This window comes from Rattus norvegicus, chromosome 17 (genome assembly GCF_036323735.1).
Source record: "Rattus norvegicus strain BN/NHsdMcwi chromosome 17, GRCr8, whole genome shotgun sequence".
Lineage (NCBI taxonomy): Eukaryota > Metazoa > Chordata > Mammalia > Rodentia > Muridae > Rattus > Rattus norvegicus.
In genome coordinates, this window is record NC_086035.1 from 81,286,128 (window position 1) to 81,302,014 (window position 15,887).

The 15,887-nt window shown below is 44.8% G+C and overlaps 1 protein-coding gene across 1 annotated transcript in view; it reads right to left on the reverse strand.

The window, feature by feature from the left end:
• Nucleotides 1-7,491: 7,491 nt before the first annotated feature.
• Nucleotides 7,492-15,887, reverse strand: part of Cubn (cubilin) — a 208,076-nt gene continuing 199,680 nt past the window's right edge. Inside the window, exons 63-67 of the mRNA NM_053332.4 lie at nt 13,688-13,835; nt 13,017-13,198; nt 11,458-11,623; nt 9,612-9,847; nt 7,492-7,992 (exon numbers count right to left, since the gene is read on the reverse strand). Of these exons, the coding sequence (NP_445784.3) occupies nt 7,885-7,992; nt 9,612-9,847; nt 11,458-11,623; nt 13,017-13,198; nt 13,688-13,835 (840 nt within the window). The 3' untranslated portion in view covers nt 7,492-7,884. The remainder of the gene's footprint in view (nt 7,993-9,611; nt 9,848-11,457; nt 11,624-13,016; nt 13,199-13,687; nt 13,836-15,887) is intronic.

Consider the following 15,887-nt stretch of genomic DNA (forward strand, 5'->3'; position numbering starts at 1 on the left):
GAAAGTGGACCCCGAGGCCGACCAATCATATACGTTTTAGGCTCAGAGACTCCGCCCTGCGTTGAGGAACGCCCATCTTCCTTGAGTTTGGGACTTGGATTGGACTCTGAAAAGTGCATGAGGTCTAGACTCCGCGCATGCTCAGTAACCTAGCTGAAGGACAAAGCTCTGTGGGCGGAAGCAGGGAGTTCTAGAGCGGGACGCTGGAACAGAGGTAGACGTTGAGAATGGACAAGAGCTTGTGTTGAGGGCTTTGGAGTTAAGTCCTGGGAAATCCAGAAGTCAGGTATTCTCTTTGTCCTGAGATTTTTGTTACCGGTCCCTTCCCACGGAGAGTTTTTACCGCGAGTCCCTCATGTGCCTCTGGCTGTCACAGACCTGGTAGAGGTTTGCGGTCTGGATTATGATAATGCGACAAGGATTCGGCCAGAAATTTGTGTCCGCAGCTGGAAGCTCACATACTTCTGGATCCAGCTGTTTTGCTCCCGTCCTTTTGGTCTTAGGAACTGGAATCTATCTCCCTTAGGGTTAGATGCTATCAGTAAGCCACAACTATGTCAGAAGTCAGAACTGATGTTTACACCCATGAACGGTGAAATCATGGCTCTTAGGACTCTCTCGCTCTTTTCAAATAGGATAGGTAGGTAGGTAGGTAGGTAGGTAGATAGATAGATAGATAGATAGATAGATAGATAGATAGATAGATAGACAGACAGACAGACAGTTAACTTTCTGCCGACCCACTGGCTTCTACCTCCCAATGACTGAATCTTGATGACCCAGTAAAAAACCTAATCTTAGTGACAATTTCACACTATGAAATTGGACTGACTCCAGAATTATTCCCCCGGTACTAGGTACATGACAGATAAGCAGTCAGACAGACATGCACTGGTTTAGAGACACACACATAAGCAATGAGCCAATCCGGTAATAGAAGGTTCCAAGATCTCAATGTGAAAGCAGAGATTTCTCCTTAAACACACTTCAGATGAGAAGATGATACTTCTGTGGCGGGCAACTTGCATTGTTAAGGCCTCTTCACTGCTTAAGCTAGACGTTGGCTGGGAGCGCTGATCAGATAGTTCAAAGACTCCCGCTGCCTGTGAATTTGTGGTGTGCTTCTCTGAAATTGGATGGAAATTATCAATTTTTAAGAGATATTACTAAAATAAGACCTTTCCCAGTGCATCCTGTCCAAGTAGATGGTTGCCTGAGTAATATGGAGTCTGTCAGTTTTCTTCACTTAAAGTTACTACCTTTCCTTTCCCTTCATAGTTTAAAGGCTGCAGGACAGAGTACTATGGGATTATGTAAATAGGCGTCTCTTTAACTTCAATTTAACATCCATTTATGGTTTTCCAGCTTCATAATTTCATGTACATTTACTTGCTGGCATTTTTTAATATATCAGTTTCCCTGAATCACCAATATTTTAAAGCTTCAATATTTTTTTAAAATTTCTCCTTTTTTTCAATTCTTCCCTCATACAATCCGTTCCAACTTCAGCCTACCCTCCTGCCAGCCCCTTCCCAGCTCCCCCTCCCCCAAACCCCCTGCTCCTCAATTTCTCTTCCTGGTGATAGTAACAGAATACATCGTAAGATGCGGTATGACTAGACTTTCATATCAAGGCTGGTAGAGGCAACCCAGGAAGAGGAAAAGAGTCCCTGGAGCAGGCACAAGAGTCAGAGACAGCCCCATTCCCATTGTTAGGAGTCCAACAAAAACTCCAAGCTAAACAGCCATAGTATGGATACAGAGGGTCTGGCATGGACTCATACAAGCTCTGGATTGCAGTTTCAGTGTCTGTGAGTCCTCTAAGCCCAAAGCATCAGTATTTATTACCGAGTTTGAAAGGTTACTTTCCCTCCGGCCATTTCTGATGGAGACAGTTTTACTGTATAAGTTCAAAGCATCATTCTGAAGGTTGGATGTCCAAAGTCAAATGTAGGAAGATTTGACTTCTTCTAAGTGCTCCACCCCACCCCATTAGCCTGGAGACCTCTGTACCTTCACAGTGCTTTCCCCACCCCAGCCATGGTGAGCACCACAGATCTGCTGCATCGGGACCTTCCTCTTCTTCCTCTACCGGTCTCCTGCTTTTTTTTTTTTTTTCTCAACAGCTCTGAAGACAGTAAGTCTAACCCTACCTCTGTTTGCTAAGTCAGTTCGTTTCAACAGTCTCCTCTTATTGGCTCCTCAGGTGAGAGTCTTTTCTGGTAATTGATCTTAGGAAACATTTCATGTTCAAGCCTGAAGACCTGAGCAGATTTTTCTGGATGATTTGTGGTGTTTCCTGATCCCCTCTCACTGTTTTAAGTGTGTCGTTTTTAAGTCTTCATTCATTTTTCCCTGGGTTACTTGTTACATTTCTTTATACACAAGAACATAGTTTTGTGCAGAAAGCCATCCTCAGTCTGCCTTTGCTGATGCAGGGGAATGGCAGTTATAAGTGTCGACTATCCCACTTCCCTCACCTCCTGCCTCGACGTCTCTCGCTGCCACTGCAAACAACTTCTGGACCAGCAGTTGTGCTTCTGTGCTGAAATCATCTAGGGAAACAAGTCCCTTGGTTTATCAACACATTTCCATCCACTTCCTGCATTTTATAGAAATTAGTTTTTACCCTTGTTTGGTTTGCTACTCTTTATTTTTCTTTTTTAATTTTTTTTAAGATTTATTTATTATGTATAAGTACACTGTGTCTGTCTTCAGACACACCAGAAGAGGGCCTCAGATCTCATTACGGATGGTTGTGAGCCACCGTGTGGTTGCTGGGATTTGAACTCTGGACCTCTGGAAGAGCAGTCAGTGCTCTTAACCATTGAGCCATTTGTCAGTTTGCTACTCTTAAAACATTCAGCACATTCTACTTCCAAAACTTACTGGAGGGGGCTATTCCCATATCCCAAACCATTCTCCAGCAGATAGCAGCTGAATCCTTCAGTTTATCTCAATTCTGACACTGTCCGGATGCAGTTAACGTCAGACCCCACAAATAGGGTGCCCAGTGCATGCCTAAGACACCTCTGACCCAGGTGCCAACAAATCTCAAGTCATAAAGGGGTCATGATCAGAGCTTCTGAGGGCTGGTCAAAAATAAGATCATCAAGTCCGTTTCCTCGAGCTAAGTTAATTCTAGGACTGTACACATTGATTTTTGCCCTCACCATTTGAATCTGAATGAACACACACACACACACACACACACACACACACACACGCACACACGCACGCACAAACGCACGATAGACACACAGACCATTACAAAATGTGTCTATGTGTGATAGTTTATATATGCTCAGCCCAGGCACTGGCACTATAAAAACAGGTGTGAACCTGTTGGAGTAGGTGTGTCACTGTGGGTGTAAGCTTTAAGACCCTCATTCTAGCTGCCTGGAAGCCAGTCTTCTAGCAGCCTTCAGATGAAGATGTAGAACTCTCAGCTCCTCCTGCACCATGCCTACCTAGATGCTGCCATGTTCCTGCCTTGGTGATAATGGACTGAACCTCTGAACCTGTAAGCCAGCCCCAATTAAATGTTCTCCTTATAAGAGTTGCCTTGGTCATTGTGTCTGTTCATAGCAATAGAACTGTAACTAAGACACTATGGTTATAGATCAACTATCATATTTAATAAGTCATACCTAGTCCTCTGGACTGAATATTAGACTCTTTTCCCCATGGCTACAGAGGTTAGAATCACAACTCTGTCACTAAGAGTCCATGTTTGTTTTCTGTGACTCATTTTTCCCATCTGTAGAGCGGGGGTAATGACTCTTACTGTTTCTGTGATTTATATACGTCACATGTGGAGTGCCTGTACCCACCCTAGTGCAAGAACTGCACTCAAATCCTCTCCCTGGAACTATGGGGAAGACTTTTGAAGAAACTCTTCCTGGTAACTGGAGTTTAAATGTAATAGGAACTTATGAGTTGTAAAACCTACATTGATGGCACTTCCTGACCTCAGTGGTCACAGCTTGCTTATATTTTCCTTCGTGTTTGTCAAAAGAATGCCTAACGTCACAGCAGATTCCCTGGGCCTGTTTTAGTCAGGGTTTCTAGTGATGTGATAAACACCAGACTAAAACAACTTGTTGGGGGAAGAAGGTCTGTCATCTCACAATTCGCAGGTCACACTTCAACAACAGCGGGATCAAGGCAGGAACTGGAAGGCAGGAATTGAAGCAGAGACCATGGAGGAGAGCTGCTTCCTGTGGCTTGCTCAGCCTGCTTTTTTTATAGTATCCAGGACCAACCGCCCAAGGGTGGCACCACCCACAGTGATCAGGGCCCCCAACATCAATCATTAATCAAGAAAATATCCCAAAAGACCTCCAGGAAGTCCACTGGTGTGAGGCTCCTCTTCTCAGATGACTAGTTTATGTCAGGCTGACCCCCTCCCCTATATATCAGGATAGGGCTCTAAGAGAGTCTAAAGTTTCTGGGAAAGGAATCCCAGCCAGATCCTAGAGGCCATTCAACCAGAAACAGTGCACTTAATCTTGAATATTGAAAGCAAGCTGAACTTTGGGGGAAGGAGAGATGGGATGGCAATTTCCCTCCAGTCTCTTATCTGATCCCAGACTGTGAGGGAATAGGTTAGATCCCAGGGGATTCGAAAGCTGCCTCTGGTTCTCAATTAAGCTGCTTATTTCTGGGCCGTGAAGAGGCAGCCAAAGGAAGAGGAGCTCGTCCTGAGATCTCAGATGCTGTAAGTTCCCATGGGTCCCTCCAGTGAGTGGTTTATCTATGACCTTGGAATTGTCTCCATTTGGTGAAAGCAGGCACTTCCTTTTATCTACATTTTATTTTCTTTTTTGAATGCATTTTGTGCTTCCTCTGAGTTCCTACAAGGTCATGTAGAGTACAGAGTCCATTAACTCCAACTAAGGCTGCCTACCACTTCACCATGTATTACATGATGACCTTACTGGCTTCGATTTTAGGGGCTGGGAAGGAACGTGTGTGTGTGTGTGTGTGTGTGTGTGTGTGTGTGTGTGTGTGTGTGTGTGTGTGTGCATGAGGACACGTGTCTGTATCTTAAGCACTAGAATGCCAATGAAAATATCAAGTAATTATTTGCCTGACGGGGTTTTGATTGATGGCAGTGAAGCTTTAGGGTGAAGCACTCTGGGGATGAGAAAAAAAAAATAATCCCTTGCCAATCTGTTCTGAGGAGTTCACTTAATATAAGTTTCACCAGATAAAGCATTGATGCTGAGTATGGTAACACACACCTGTAATCCAGCCCCTGGGAAGCAGCAGGAGAGGCTACAGGACAAGTCGGGGTCAAGAGTAGCTACTCTTGGAAAACAAGAATGTGAAAAGGAAGGAGAGGTGTGAGTGGAGAGCAGAGAAGATGCTGAAAGGGGGTGAGGGAGGAGGAGAGGGGAAGGCTAGGGAGAGGGAGGGGTGACTGTTTTGATTCACTCAAGAACCTAGGCAAGATGGGACTGGGAAGTGAGTGTTGTGAACTAGGAAGATGTCAGCCGGTGGAGCTCTGTGCCCGTCTTCATTTTCTCCTCAGCGTGTTTAGTGCACGGCACATGATAGACGTTCAATAAACGCTTATAAATGAGTGAGCTATAAAGCAGAACCAGCGAATAGGAGATGGTGGCTCCCGAGAGACACAGCTTTGCCTCAGTCAGTTCCCACAGAGCGGCAGCCTCTATGAGAGTGATTTCCACTCAGAGCGACCCGTGCCTTTCTAAGATGCACACTGGCATATCCAAGAAGTGTGACTATAGAATTGAAGAATTATCGTGTAATTGTAAAGTTGAAAACTTATTTTTTAAAAAAGAGGCAAAGCTGGACAATATTTCCAAGGTAGCCATCAAGGCCTGAGGGGATGTATTAGGTGGTCAGACAGTAGCCACCCCAAGGCATAAACTTTGTGAGTACAGCAAAAGGGAAATGGACTCTGAGTTTTTGAAGGGCTCATCACCATGAAGACGACCCTCACTGTGCTTGCTCTTCTCGTGGGGGGTGAACATATGATCTTTCTGTCTTCCTAAGAACATTGCAGAGGTGCAGAATGTGAGGGACATTACTCATGTGAAAGACACAAGGTCTCCAAAGCCAGAACAATATGACACCATGCATGGATGATGTCATACATGGATCACTTTCAAAGCCTGCTCATCTTGCAATTGGTCCCTTGTCCAGCTTGTCAAGGACCTTTGGATTTTTATCCATTGCTTTACCATATTTCCAATACAGCATTATCCACAAACTGTAGATATGCACAGCTAATGGAAGCAGAGCTGTTTACAGTGATAATACACCATTGGTGCAGCTCTACATTCCGTACAAAAAGAAAATTCTCCAGGATCTGAGTGTTGGAATAAGCTGAAACAACATTCTCATTCAAGGCAAGTCTGGAGGACTTCGCTTTGCATAGTGAACCTGTACTAAGTTTCTTTCTAGAAAGTTGTCTGATCCTCTGGAGGCTGTGGAAATCTCTGGAAAGCACTTGGTTCTCTTGTGGAGAGGAAGCAGTGAGCATGCCTCTTAGTTACCCACCCGGAGGCAGCAACACGCTGTGGGCTGTTCTTAGTCTTGACAAAGCTGCAGAGTGTGCTGTAAAGCTAGGGCCCCTGAGGTGACGGTGTGTGCAGGACCACACACCCTAAGACAGATACACACACAACCACAGCACACCTGTCATCTAGAAATGTTGTCCCCCGCCACTCAGGGACAAGCCGGTGTAAGCAAGGTTTTGTTTTGGGAGTCTGTGCACTTTCCATACCTGTAAACAATAACAATACAGAAAATGCTCTGTATTCTTGGCTTAACCTGAATAGAAATATACAGAATGTGCTTCAGAACTAGAGCACGGTCTTTCTTGGAACATCATTTCTTTGAAAATTTGCTTCCACTAATATCTTTTAAACAGAAACAACAAACTTTTATAACCAAATATACATTGATTTTTTTTTTTGTCTCTTACAGCACCAGTTTGAAATAAAGCATGAGGAGTAATACGATGTTGTTAAATAAAATACGCACGTGGCCTGTGTGAGTTGAAGTGGTAGGCTAGAAATATGACACATTTTTCTGTACTGTGTGGGCAGTATACCATGCAGGGTAGCAGGGCTTGAGTTGTGTGGAAAAAAGGGGTGTTTGCAAAGCTAAAGAGAGGAACCGGAACCGTCGCTGTGCATTGGAGAGTAAGGCTGACTTTTTCTGAAAGTTTAACGTGCTGAGGCTTGAGTCTGACACGCCCCCTCGTGGCTATTGGATGGAACGTTAAGCCCCAGCTGGTGTAACTGTTTAGGGGGGTGCAGAACCTTTGGTCTCCAGCTGGTGGCGCTGTTTGGGGAGGCCATAAAAGCCTGAGCAAGAGGAACGGGGCACTAGGGTGCTTTGCCTCCTCGTTTTCTGCAAAGTGAGCGGTACTGCGTATGCTCCTACTGCAGGGTCCAACATGCCCTTTTCAGTGTGATGGGAACAAACCCTCTGAAACAATGAGCAAAACAAACCTTTTCTCACAGTAGACATGTGAAGAAATGTTTATTACCTGCACTTTGACTTTTGTAGTGGAAACAATACATCCATTTGTATCACCAAGTTTTAAAACCGTACATCAATGTGCCAGGATAACTTCCACCCTTTAAAGAACATTTTAGAAGATGTCGGCTAAACAGGGCATCCAGTAAAGATGGTGTGCACAGCTGAGTAGATCAAAGCCTTCAGAACGCCTAATGTATGAAGTCAGTCGTGCACTTTCTCTGGTCAAGGCTGTAGAAGCTCAGTCCATGTTTGATGACGCAGGCAGAGACGGGGATGAGAACAGCAGAATGAGTACTGGGCAGGGTTGCATCTGACAGCACTGGGCAGAACCAGAGTCCTGGGGTTATACACAGCTCTCCTGATTCAGCTGCTCCACATTATTTCAAACCCTGAAAGACGTGTCGTATACTCAGCATGAAACCTTATAAAGACCCGATTTGATGAAGCATAGAAGGGCGCTATCCCAGTGTTCTGAAATTGAAGAAGAAGGGAAGGAAAGTTATTCCTTCAGTCGAACGTTAGTTCTAGAAATATCAGCATACTTAAGAGTATGACCTATAGAAACCCTATACAAGTTCTAAAACTGAACCAACATATGTTTCTAGCCATAACGCGCCAATAATTAATGCATTGATAAATACGACAGAACGCCTCCAGAGACAGAAGGCTGAGGGTAAGGTCTCATTGGTCTTTTGTTTTCTCCATATCTGACTAATGTGAACAGTGGCACACGTCATCACTGGGACACAAAGCACATGCAGATTCCCGTACAACAGCCAGGCTGCTGATGCCTTTTGCTAGTGTTTCTTTCTTTCATTCTTATGTGCTATATGATGGGGTAACGTTGTGAAACGTTAAACTAGTTGGTGATGCCTTTCGTTTAATAAGATAAATGAAAACCTAACTACATATGGGAAGGAGTATAATTTGATAATGGATACAGAGTATCCTTTACGTGGATTTAATGGGACCCTGGGCTACAAGGGGGAGGCATCCATCTGTCCTTCATCCGCAGAGTTCAGAGTGAACCGTGTTTCCTACAACACAGGCTGCCACCTGTGGGTTCAAATGGAGCAGACTGCTTGGAAGGAACTAAAATCTACACACCGGAGCCCTAGAAAGATAACATAAAGTTACCTCTTTTATTTTATCCTTCCAATATTAGCAACAGGGTGCCTACTAGTCCCAAGATCAAAATCTCTCCTCAAATAACCAACGTCCTGATTAATATATAGTTAGCCAAATAAATGTCTCCCAGAGCCTTGGCTGTGATGGTGAACAGCTGGGGAGAAGTTACTTTCCAAATAGAGCTGTGTGTTTGTGTGTGTGTGTGTGTGTGTGTGTGTGTGTGTGTGTGCGCGCGCGCGTGTTTGTTTGTTTGTTTGTTTAGTAATCCAGGCTGTACTCAGGTACATGGAAAAGAATACATCAAAAGTCTGTAAATCAGGGGTTGGGCATTTAGCTCAGTGGTAGAGCGCTTGCCTAGCAAGCTTCAAGGGTCCGGGTTTGGTCCCCAGCTCTGGAAAAAAAAAATCAATATGGGAAAGTGTTAATGGAGGACTGGTAGGTGATAAACAGTATAAAATATGCAGATATGTGTACTTATTCAGATATGCAAATTTGCATATGTATCCCAAGAAAGGTAGTGGCATGTACGTAGAATTCTCTAGCTTTTAAATTTTTGATGTATTTTCTAATGTTTCTAAATATAAATTTTTACAAGTTTTAAAATACGTTAGATAGATAGATAGATAGATAGATAGATAGATAGATAGATAGATAGATATCCAGTGATATAATTCTTGTCCTGATTGATTCAAAAGTCCATGTGAATAGAATGGAGAACACTTAGAAACAGTGCCTTAACTCCCTGGTAAGGTCTGATTCCATAGCTTTTAGTGGTAAGTGCAATATGACATATCTACCACCAGATAGCGCTCATGCTCCCAAAACAGAAAACCACTGACTTGCATCTTTTTTTGTTGTTGTTGTTGTTGTTTGTCTTTGTTTTTGTTTTTTTGCATGTGCCTATAGTTACCTTCACTGTTTAAAAATCACATGTGAAAAATCTAAAAGTGTTTTTTACTCACGATGCCACACAACGGTCCAAAGGGTGGGGAGTTGGCGTCTGGACCATTAAAGACTATGAGGTAGTTCTGGTCACAGCCACCAGAAGAGTCGATACTGAGAAAGGGAAACCCGACAGAGACAGGCCTTCCAGAAGGAGCAACAATGGTCCATTCACAATGAGTGTTGTTCGGGTAACTGTCAGGAAAGCCAGGGTTGGTGAATATCCCTTCGTCGCCCAAAAGAGTCCCTCCACAGCCTGCAAGGAAAGAATGGGAAAAGGTTCTAGCGAAATAGAAACACCATCCAGCTTGCTTTGCCACACATGTAGGAAGCACCCAATATGGAAACCCTCCTCTTGGCTGAAAACCCCTCTAGGCCCATTCCCATTGGATATTCCTTTCCCAATGGCTTGTGACCCAAAGTTTATTCCTCCGGGACTGTTCTTTGCTAACCTCGGGCTGGGAACGAACTAGAAAACAACATAATCGTTACCGAGAGAAAAGTCTCCGTTTGCATGCTTTGAGGGTGCAGCAGGCTCCGTGAGCAGAGCAGATATCAATGACTGCCATCAATGGCTCACATTCTGTGGCACTTGCTACAGCTTAGATGCTACAACAGCACTAATCTTTCAGGCCCACACTGGCCATTCTAAGACCTCCCCGACTTCTAAATCTAGGTCTCCTTTCTGTGGAGCTCCTGTGTATAATAGCAGCAGGGTGCCTTACGGGCCCCAAGACCAAAATCTGTCCTGGTAACCAACTTCCGATGTGAAGATGTACTTAGCCTAATGTTTCCTGGAACATTGGCTGCGGTAGTAAAAACACATGCTTCAGGTCAAAGATCTCTAGGTATTGGTGCCACTTTATTTGGTCTGTACACTTATATATCAAAGCTGCCATTAGACTCGACAACCAAGGGGACTCAAAATGGCGGACGGCAATCTGATCTTCGTGCTTTATTTCCTGTTGATCTCTTTTGTTTGCTGTCTCTCTCTGTCTCACTGTCTCTCTGTTTCTCTCTCTCTCTCTCTCTCTCTCTCTCTCTCTCTCTCTCTCTCTCTCTCTCTCTCTCCCTTTCTCTCTCTCTCTGTCTCTGTCTCTGTCTCTCCCCCGCCTCAAGTGCAGGCCTGAGGCCTTCACAGCCAATGCATTCATTGGCTCCTCCTTTCGCACCAGTCCAGGTGGTTATCATGGAGCTTCCTTTGCTGTGGAGACTTTGTTATACGATTATTGAACAGAACCCTCTCTTATCCCTTACTATACTTAAAAGATTCCCTTCAGGGTTTTTATGTTGTAGGTTTTCAGACATTGTAGAATCGAAGTCCCCAAGCTACCCCTCTTTTCTCGAGCTAAATGTGTTCACATGACTTACATTTCCTGCTATTTAATAAACAGTCAACCAAAAATTTAGGAAGCCATCTATTACCCTGAAGAAGCAATTGTGACACGGGACTGCCCCCAAACGATAGGAACCGTGAAGGGCAGCGCTGCTCAGTCACAGATGTACTCAGCAGCTGCTCGTGGTGTGCACAGACGGCTGCCTGAACACACAGACTCGTGTCTGACTTGTCCTCCTTGTGATTCCACTCAGTGAATTCTCAAAGAGAACTCCTGGGTGACTCAGCCCGAAGAACAAGATAATGTTTACAGTGTTTGCGTCGTCAGACCTTTTATACGTGAAATGCAGTCTCTCCTATCACAGAAATGATAATTGTAGGATTTTTTTTCACTGTTAAAAAATCTGCATCTTTGACAGAAAATCATCAGGCACAGCTCTAACACGATAAAGGCCTTTAAATCTGTGATCCCACTTCCTGTGGATACATGGTCCAGCCTCCAGAAGCTTCCCTCAGAGTGAGTATCTTACCAGCAGCAGAGGAGGTCCAAATAATTTCATAGCCATTGTTGGTGACTGAGTGGTCGCTGTGAAAGTGCAGATACAGTTCGTTGCTCTGAGAGAAGACCGGGTTGGGCAGCAGGTTGCTACAGTACTTGTCAAGCAGTGGTGAGGTGCTGCTGCCGCCGTTTCTTACCTGTGAAAACCCTCCATTAGTTATGCCATCCAGACCACCCCTGTTTCAGCTCACCATTAATGCCTGAGATAGATCCAGGAGGTTTGGTTTGGTTTTGTTTTCTGAGACAGTATCACCTTCTTAGCTCAGGCTAGCTTGGGTTAGCCTCAGACTCCCATTCTTCCCGTCAGGATCCTCAGGCTCCAGAATACAGAATGGGACTTTTCATACTCAAGTATTTGTAAACGAAGACATGTTACAGTTTACACCACACACCGTTTGCACCGACCGGGATTTAGAACTCTCTGATAAACTGTCATCACAGAAACACTGGCTTTCTTGTGAGTTTTCAAGGGGCAGGGGTGCCACTGTCAGGCCCATTTCCAGTTGTGATACTTTATTCCGGGGATCACAGTGGGTGGTGGGGATGCTTTCCACGGGAAAGTTTAAAGGGGCCACAATGAACAAAGAACACCAACGCTCAGATACGAGTCTTTTCCTTGTGGGAAAAGGAAATGGCTCTGTGCACCTCTAATACTCCTCGCCCTGTAGACCTTCTTTCTTTCTGGGGCCCGAAGAACAAACAGGAAATGAGTTCCTTCATCCAGGAATGGTTACAGGCCATAGGTAGGCCGTACATGGAAGAGCCGATGTTAGTGTGTACATGTTCAGTGTGAGAAAACCATCCCGCTTCCCTCAGTCACTGCAGAGCCTGGAATCTGGCCTTCAAGGTCTCCAGAGTCTACAGAAGTACAGATTTGCTGGGGCACTAAGCTGGGGAGGCTCCGTCCCAGGACCTAGGCAGCCGCGAGTTGTACACGCTTGGTTCTTCTCTTAAATGTTTAAACAAAATGGCTCTGGCTAGGACAGACTGGTCAGCTAGCTACCTTCAAGCATATGGGATAGCTGCCACATTTAAGAATTCTACAAGGCCTGACCGGCTACCCCCATACTCTCAACTTTGAGTTTCTTTCCCTTGGGTTCCTCTTTTAAATCTCTCCTCGGGGGTCAGGGGAGGAGAGACATACTGCTTAGAGCTTACCCCACTCATTTTGCTCAGAAGTGTGGGGCGTGTCTAGTAAATTATGCAGAGGCATATCTGGTAAATTAGAGAGGGGCGTCGGAGGCACATTCACAGTAGGGTCTAGAGCCACAGCCTCTCTGCTAGCAATATACTAGAATCCTCATAGAAGACATCTATTCCCACCATAGTTAACCGAATAGAACACTAGGGCTTCCTACAGAATCTGCCCACTATGCATTCTGTAGAGTGAAAGAATATCAATTAACTTATTAACTTAATAAAACATAATAAAATAAAGGCAGATGTCAAATTAACATCGATAGAAAAATTCTTAGTGGTCTGTCACATATTTTACATAATCCACTTAAATTACATGCTAATATGTATTACCTCCAAGAAATCATTCATGCATTGTCTTGAATCTTCCAGCTGAAACCAATAGAAAAAGAGGGAAATGCTGTGGTTCTGCGGGGCTCTGAGAATGATGGTGCAGTCCAGGTTATTGTCATAGTTCTGAGGCCACCCAGGACTCTTCAGATTGCCAAACGTTTGGTTGTATTCTCTGTTGCAATCTTAGATTGAAAACAGTATTCATAGTTAACGTGCAGGTCTAGACATTCAGCATTCTCTGGTCTTAATAACAGCAGTGCTTTTACAGTCCGCTAGATCTGAGCAACATTCAGAAAGACCTCCAGCCTCTTGGCTTATGTTTCAGAAACAGGCACCTGAGATTTGCTGAGAATTATGCAGTTTGCTCATGTGCAATACCCCACGTGCAGGCTCAGCTGCTGTATAAAGGCTTGCTCATGTGCACTCCAGCATCCTCTGAACTCTTCTGCTTACGTGGAGGAAGAGTCACTGGCTGACATTTAGCCCTTTGCTAGACCCAAAGCTCACCTTCCTAGACATCATCTGCCTAAGGTTGCCTTTTGTTCTGACTCAATTCACATAATTTTTTTGGTAAACCAACACAAATAAATAAATAAATAAATAAATAAATAAATAAATAAATAAAAAAAAATGGGATTCTTTTCCCAGTAAACATGAGGTTTTAGGCTCACCTGCAATCTGATAGGAGAATTGCACTTGCGAGTTTCTGTTTAAAACTCCAGACTTGAAAACGACAACCGCAGTGCTCATTGAGGAGTAGAACACTGGCAAGGTTGTATAGTTCGCACCGCAGAACTGAGTCACCCGGTTTCCACCAGTCTGAAATGAAAGGGAAGCCAAGTTGCATGAGATTTGGCTTCAGAACTGTGCAGCTACACCAGACAGTAAACTGGATTGAGCGAGTTATTTCAGTATCCTGTCATCACACTCAAACACTTAGCATTAACCTGGGAATTGAACAGTGTCCCACCTCCCTAGAGGGGTGGGACAAAAGGAGCCCAGCTTCTGCTAAAATCACCAGCACACACGTCCCTGCAGAAATCAAGGCTGCTCCCTCTCAGGCCGTATCACAGTGAAAGTGTGTGTGTTCTTGTTGGGAACAGAGCCAGGGTATGTGAACTCCCTACAGGTTCCTCACTCTAGTGACCCCTGGTCTAGGGTTCCATTAGATTAGCCAGAGCTGGAAGTACTCCTAGGAGCCTCCCCTTCCCAATTGTCCCTGGCACTTGGTACCTATAATAATGTCCTTGTTCTCTTCGGCAGCACTTTGGCAGTCCTCGGGGTAAATGTCTAATAATATCTATACATATAAGCAGGCATCCTAAAGGCATTGAAAACAGCCCCTGTCGCATCATCCTGATGGCTGAAATACACACCGTTCTCAGAGTCTATCTGAACCACATGCTCCAGCCTTGTTCCAGACTCCTGATATTGGTCTCTCTCCTACACCTACCTAGCCCACTCTCTATTATATTGTCCTTGTCCTACATTGGTCTGTTGGAACCTCTAAATGTTTAACTGAACTGCTAAAGCCTCTCCCCAATGTTTAGACCCCCCCAAGACTTTCAACTCTGTAGCCTTCTGTGACTCTCATGTCCCTAGCAGCTCACAAAGGTTTTCTCCATAGTTTACTGGGTGACCATGATGCAGGACAGGGGGGTGGGCTCTGCTGTATTCTTCATTAGAGCTTCATTATAGTTCTTCATTCCTCCATGGGGTTTTAGCTCATGGAACTTTTCTATGTCCTGGGTTGGTTCTGAAGCCTTAGAGGCCTTGAGTGTTTTGATAGACATCACATTAAACGTCCTCAGATGTAATATTTGCAGCCAGTTCAGCTGCTCTCGTGAACCACAGCCACCTGCACACTCTATTTTTGTGCCCTAATAAGGAATTAGCCCTGATCCGAATTATTCTAGCCTCATAAAGTGATAGGAAACTCAAAGGGCTTTGAACCAAAGGGTCTCATCCCACTTGGCTCTAAGTCCTCCTAGTGAGGCTTCCCCTGGGGAATAGGAATTCTGTGCTGCCAATGGCTGCTGGTTGGTGGATAGAATTCTGTGCTGACAGCTGCTGCTGGTGGGATGCTAGTAACCTCACTTCTCGACCTCCTCGGGGTCCTAAGAATAACCGTGGTCTCTAGGATCGGTGTGGCACTCAGCTGTACTCCAGCTTGTGCAACTCTGACCCACATCGAGTCAGACTAGGCTTTAGTTTCCTCCAGAGAGCTAGGGACTCGGAAGTAGTGACAAAGCCCGGCTTTCCGAGGAAGGCCTTGAAAACTAAGAAAGTGACAGGTAGACCCCTATTATAGTCAGGCCTTGGGCATTTAAAATATGGCCTCTGAGGGTGAGTGCATTCGCTGTTTACCCAGCCGCAGATGCAATAGTTTCAGGGTACGAGCTCAGTCTGTGGGCCCTGAAGTGAAATATGTTCTCTGGCCATGTTATTGCTCTCCTCAGCTTACCTATTGATTGAGGAAATGATCATACTCAGATGTCTGTGTCTTCCTCATGCCAGCTGCTGGGCCATCTTTTCCCATGGGAAACTAAGACTCTGCTATTTATCTCTTTGACCCCGGAAAGCTTCTGTTCCCCCTTTTTATTCTCTCATGTTGTCTTAAGTGTAGCCCCACTAGACTGGCACCAAATGGTCTCTTATCTGGTTTTCCTGTGTTCTACACGGGTCCCTCCAGTTCACCTGTACATAGCCTGCTAGCCACAGATGTAGTTCTTCCGGTGCAGCTCATGGAGCTCTGGGACTGGGGTCAGAACATAAGAGATGCCCATCAAACATTGACTAATGTGTGCTAGGCAGATGAATCGGTGTCTGCAGGGGGCCCCAGGAATGTGCATTTTTTTAACAAGACACCCA